Raw genomic sequence first — 6460 nt, 5'->3', positions numbered from 1 at the left:
TCCGTTTAAATAACTTTCCTTTTAATAATTGGACTTTTGTACAACTTCTTTATAAACTACAACTTAATTTAGTAATATATGAAAATAACGAACACCAAACTTCATTTTACCTGTAATAATTAATATCATAAATGCTTGTCTGAAAAGGAATGCTCCAAAATGTCCTTGGCTATTGAGATTAATGTGCTTACAAATTCTGATAGAATATTCTTATAGGGGAAAATTTATATAAAAGTGTATTTTTATATATTCCATATGAAGTTACATTGTGTAAAATATAGTTATATGTCTAATACACCAGCTAACGCACGCGGTGTTATCACACATGATAAATATGGGTTGTCAGTTCTATAAACAGAAAAAAAGATTGATTTACAAATACCCACGAAATTCACAAAATTTTGTATACACAGAAAATGTGTTAAGCACTCATTTGTGATTCGATATGATAGCTTCTTATTATTTTAGATAAAAGTTTTGTTATGAAGTATATACTGATTTATTTGTAATTTGATTCCAATAAAATTAAGTTTAGATATTTTTCAATTAGTACAAATGGAATCGAATTTAGGAGCTGAAATAAAACAACAGTTTTCTACCTTGGGGTAAAGTCAGTCGGTTGGCAATAAACTGTGTCCAGATCCCTGGAGAATATCAACCTGCAAAACATTAGTCTTTTGGGGACAATTGTTCGCTCGCGATCTGATAAACTGCCGGTTGGCAACAGTTTTACTCGATTATCTTCCGTTTTTGTCGTTGTTTGCTTTTAAATTTAACAATATCTTTTAGAACAGCCTTTTTTATTAATCACTTAAAAACGACTGTGTAAGTTAAAATTAAGTGAATTGGTTTTTTGGACATTTTAAATGGTTTAACATAACAAAATAAAACCAAACATTTATTATCCCCGTATTCGTACTTCACTGAGTTTAATGTACATCTCAATGAGTTAATGAGCTAATAAAAGAAACTTCCTAAACTCTGACAGGTTTCAGCCTTTATGAATTACCTGTCACGTAGAACTCTTAGAAGTTTGAGACTCCATCTGCTTTCAGCTCTAAAGGCTTCCTACCTCTGGAGGTCCAGGTTTTCTAAAATCTTCTGTCCGCTCTGTGGATGCTCCGGGTAACTGTGTCCTGTAAAAAAAGAATCCTGAAACTACATCCTGTTAGTTTCAATAATGCACTAAGCAATGTTTGTTTATTATGTCTTCCAAAAGAGTTCGTATGCCCCATTTTCATCAAACCCCTAGTGTACATTTGCATGGCTTACTGAAGCACAAATTATTATTAGTACTACAGCTTCACCTCTCTGGCTCAAAGTATGTCAATAAATGTACTCAGTATATACAGATTTTATAAATATTTTTATATTAATATTTTTATGTCAAATTTCTAAGTTTAAATTTTAGCTTATAAGTATGCTTCCTTGTCTGAACTTATTTATTATAAGCAAGCGTCGGTAGTGTCTTGCCATTAATCTTAAATAAATATTTTACTAAAACATACATCAATAATTGTGAAATTAACCTTAAAATAAATCCTTTGTGGTTAAAATTTTATCACAAGAATCATTTTACATACTTAAAATTCATCTGAGGTTTGTTTATAGCGGATGATAAGAATAAATCCATACAAAACAAATAGAGTTTTGTAATCAATTACTTTTATTTTATCTTGTGAAATTTACATCACTGAAACATGGTAAATTTACATAAGGTCTTTAGTCATCATCATTATTACTCAATTTAGTATAATATCTTTGGTTTAACTTCAAATTCGAAAATTTGGAATATAAATCATGTACAACATTTAAATACAGGAATCCGTTTTATTTATCACGATGAAGTAACCATAAATTAGTAAATTAAGTAATGCCAAATTTTGAAAATTATTTGAAGTGGATGTGAAAACACTTACAATGAATTTTAACACAACAGGGAACTATAATTCATCTCTCTCGGAGCAGCCGTAACAATGTGGTCAGTGCCACATTTTACACTTGGAATGAGTATAAGTCATAAAAGCTTTAGGTATTGCACGGATCTAACATGGACGTTACCTCTATAAACCAGTTGAACAACCTTGACCATGGGTCTTTCACCAGAAAACTACTTCTACATTTGTAAGGTTTTGTAAGGTTGGTTTAGTTTACATTAAAGTTGTGAAATTATTATAATGTATAGTGAGTAAGGGCTGCTGTGAGAGGATTTAATAATAGGTTAGATTGGCAATACAACACCCTCAAATGAACCAACACATATTTTATTCGTGACAACATCTCATTAAATTGATTAAAATTTTAATTAACAATTTATAACGTCAAACCGACATATTAAGCACAAATTTTAATACCTTAATACTTTGAAGACATGTTTAATATTAAATTATTCATTACAATTTATTTTAAATTTAATTCACTATAACATTTACTAGTAATTTTGTAGTTTTGCAATAAAATATGAGTTCATGAACTAAGGTGAGAAACTTTCTTTTAAAAATATCTAAACATTTATATAAATTTACATTTTTCGAAACTGTGAACATTTCTTTTCATTATATTACGTACAGGTACCTTGAAATTGTACAGGTTAGGTACAGGTTAACATAATTTCGAACCTTATTTAAGAACACTAGAGATTAAGATGCTTAGTAAAAACATTATTACATAGAGCTTGGGAAATACGACACACCATCGAGAGGTCATTAAAAGATTTCTGTAAATAAAAAACCTTTAGGCATACATGTGTATTAATTTATTTTAATTTAATTCACTACAACATTTACAATAATTTAGTAGTTTTGCAATAAATATGAGTTCATGGACTAAGGTGAGAAACTTTCTTTTAAAAATATCTAAACATTTACATAAATTTACATTTTCGAAATTTTGAAACATTTCTTTTCATTATATTAGGTACAGGTACCTTGAAATTGTAAATGATTAATGAACCCTGATATACAGAGTGGAAAAAAGCATGGAAACGCTTTCACCTAATTTTGTATGGCTTCAACTTACATAAATTAAATTTTGTACATCACCACTTGTAATTAAGAACCTAGTTTTTTGAGACCAGTGGGGACATTTTATCTTTTCAGGGGGACGGCCCGTGAGGAGTCGGAACGAAAATCTTAAATGTAAGCATAGGCCGAGTTTGGTATCAAACTCAAGTTCTAAATGAAAAATTCATTTTATATTTCACAGGAATTGTTTTTATATTAACTTGGTTGCATAAACAGATTTCGGCCTCTCAGAATTTCCTTGAAAGATATAAAACCAATGATATTCTTTCACTTATAGAGTGACTGTTTTGCCAATACAAACCTTTTGGGACAATGTATAGAAAAAAACATTGAACTTAGAAGCCTACTCCAATCAAAAAACATCTACTTCTACGCTTGTATTTCACTTCAGGTATATTTTATTTTATTTTATTTTATTTCCTTTCAACGGTCAACGACCACTTTATAAACAATACACATAGTGCAAGGTAGCTAATTACAATTATAATAAATAAATAAATGAATAGAACATTTCACAATACAAACTACCATCCTTAACAGTAACGAGTGAACAACACATACAAAACAAATGCCAAATATAATAATAAATAAATAAATAACAAATGTACAAAGCATATAAATAAATAAATACGAACAGCTACAATTATGGCAAAAGTAACAAACTACATAGCGCTATGAATAAATTAATTACTTCTTAAAAAAAGAAAAACATTTATGCCATGCCCACATCACTCAACAAGTCCCCCATCTATTTCACTGTATACTGGAAAGCAGCCAGCATACGTCCTCTAATAATTGCTGCCCTATCGTTGAAGACGTCAAACCTGTCGCAGAAACCATTTCCGAGCCTGACCATTCTGGCGAGTGGACCCGTGGAAGACCGTAGGAACGCTGGCAGTGGCGTCTACTGAACAAGTCGCGAGATCGAGTCCTTGCCAAGGGAATACGGAAGTCCACTTGTGATAGGAGCATCGGACAATCCAGTTGTCCACTAACCAGTCCCGTCAGGAACAGAACATCCGCGACGCACCGCCTCGCTTGAAGATCAGGGAGAAGAAGATCAGCCTGCAGTCCAGCAACAGGGACTTCCCTATAGAGCAGCCCCTGTCGAACGCCCACCATTCTCACGAACTTCCTCTGCACAGCTTCCAGTTTTTCAATAAGACCCAGCTGGTAGGGAGACCAGACTGGGCTAGCATACTCCAGGAGTTGACGCACAAATGATGAATAGAGAGTCTTCAAGACAAGGGGACTTGTCATACCGCGGGTTGACCTAGTGATGAAGCCCAGCATCCTGTAAGCTCTTCTACATAGGTCGTCAACATGCTCATTGAATGAGAAGTCAGATGAAAATGTAACACCTAGATCCTTTATCGAGGACACTCTTCCCAGGGGTTGATCCCGCTCAATACTGTACTGAAAAATGGTGCAGGTTGTGCGAACGACCAAAGGTCATGACAAAACACTTTGAAGAGTTTAACTTCATGTTACTGGAAACGCACCAATGGAATACATTATGAAGACTTGTCTGTAGACGTGCAATGTCCTCATCGCTGGAGACCACAGTGTAAATCTTCACATCATCAGCAAAGAGTAGAGCATCCACCAGAAGAACGGAGGTTATGTCATTAATGAAAATGATGAAGAGGTATGGGCCAAGAATCGATCCTTGAGGTACACCGGAAGTTTGCAGAAATTCCTGGGAGAGCGCATCAGGTAATTTTACCCTTAAGTGCCGGCCAAGCAGATAGTCGCGGAACCAGGAGAGCAACGGGCCATTGATTCCATATCCCTCTAACTTATTGGTGAGGATGGAGTGGTCAACCTTGTCAAAGGCCTTGGCAAAAGTCAATAAAGGCAACGTCCAGCTGTTTACGTGATCCTAGTGCAGATAATATACTCTCTTCGAATATCATTAGGTTGGTGACGGTAGATCTGGAGGTGGTGAAGCCATGTTGACTAGGACAGATTAGGGGTTTCAGAAAGGCTTTAAGACGAGAGAGCACCAGCACTTCGAACACCTTCCCTACCGCTGATAGGATTGTAATAGGACGGTAGTTCTCGACCTTCGATAGAGAGCCCGCTTTATGAATAGGAACAATATGCCCCATCTTGAAAATTTCAGGATATATTCCTTTTGAAATGGACAAGTTGAATAGTTTAGCCAGAGGTTGGGCCAGGGTGTCACTGCAGTGCTGCAAGAAGGACGGAGATACATTATCTGGGCCAGCACCCTTCCTGACATCAATTTTCCTGAGGACTTCCAAGACCTCTAATACAGAGAACGAAATCATCGACAGGGAGGAGTTGGCATTAAAGTTAAATGGTGGTGGTGAAACTACGGGCTCCGAGAAAACAGAAGAAAAGAATGCTGAAAACATATTAGCTCTCTCTTGTGGATTATTTGAGGAGTGGCCATTAAAACTAATAATAGATGGAATAACAGGAGATTCGCCAGAGGAACGAACAAAACTCTTTATAAGGAATAGAAATTAAAATCCTAACTTCCGGCTGTGCCTTATTCTTCAATACATCCTACAGTAGTTCTAAATGTATTCATTGTACGTCAAATAGTTTTCGAGACAATGAATGGAAACTTCGAAGCAGGCGTACACACAAATACACAGCCATGACTAAATTAAACATATTTAATAGCTGCAACAAGTTAGGTGATACAGATTAACACATGATTGGGCAAGACTCACCTTATTACCTTATTAAAACCACCAAATACTCATTCTGATACTAATTTAATAGTATATAATAATTAGTTAACTTTACTTATCAACTATTAATTGTTCAAAATGTCTTACTACATCATGTTATGACCTTTAAAATTGTTTTAAATGAAAAAGTTTTATTAAGGAGTGTTTATAATGAGTAACAAAATTTTCAACCTTATGGTTTTCAATCAAGAAACTAATGAAAACATATAGAACACAGCTTCCAGTCGGATATAAGAGTAGAATTTCTCAAGAAACTTTAATTAGTTAATTAAAAAATTAGCTCTCAGTGTGAAGTAAAACATTTTTACATTCAAATAAAGATTCATCGAGTTCAAAATTAATTGGAAAGTACTACGAGTCACGTTGTGAAACTACTTCTGGTATATTATTTTAATTTTAAAAGCAAAAAACTGTCTTAACAGTCTAAAAACGTTCTTAGAGTAAAATCCGTACTAGCTGGAAGCTTGGTTTTTATACCTCTTGGAAAATTTGGTAGGACAAGTAAATTAACAGTGTTTTTATGACACATAAATTTCAATGATTTTTCTTCATGTAAATGTATTGTATGTAAAATGGAAACATCCTTCTTCCTTATATTACAAATATGCTCAGAGTAGCAGGACTGGAAAGTTTATTAGGATTTAAAATATCAAAGAACACAGTATATAATATTACTTAGAAGATTCAATCACTTTTGTATTGTATCAAATA

At 33.8% G+C, this 6460-nt stretch overlaps 1 protein-coding gene across 1 annotated transcript; it reads right to left on the bottom strand.

Moving 5' to 3' along the window:
* Positions 1-1072: 1072 nt before the first annotated feature.
* LOC124373755 lies at positions 1073-4316 on the bottom strand (the record flags this gene model as incomplete). Its single annotated transcript, XM_046832099.1, has 2 exons — positions 3877-4316; positions 1073-1136 (listed from the first exon to the last, which is right to left on the bottom strand). Coding segments are annotated over exons 1-2 (504 nt in total), but the record flags the coding sequence as incomplete, so codon positions are not given.
* Positions 4317-6460: the final 2144 nt, after the last annotated feature.

Source organism: Homalodisca vitripennis, unplaced genomic scaffold (genome assembly GCF_021130785.1).
Source record: "Homalodisca vitripennis isolate AUS2020 unplaced genomic scaffold, UT_GWSS_2.1 ScUCBcl_6338;HRSCAF=13509, whole genome shotgun sequence".
Taxonomy (NCBI): Eukaryota; Metazoa; Arthropoda; class Insecta; order Hemiptera; family Cicadellidae; genus Homalodisca; species Homalodisca vitripennis.
This window is presented reverse-complemented; position numbering and strand designations above follow the sequence as displayed.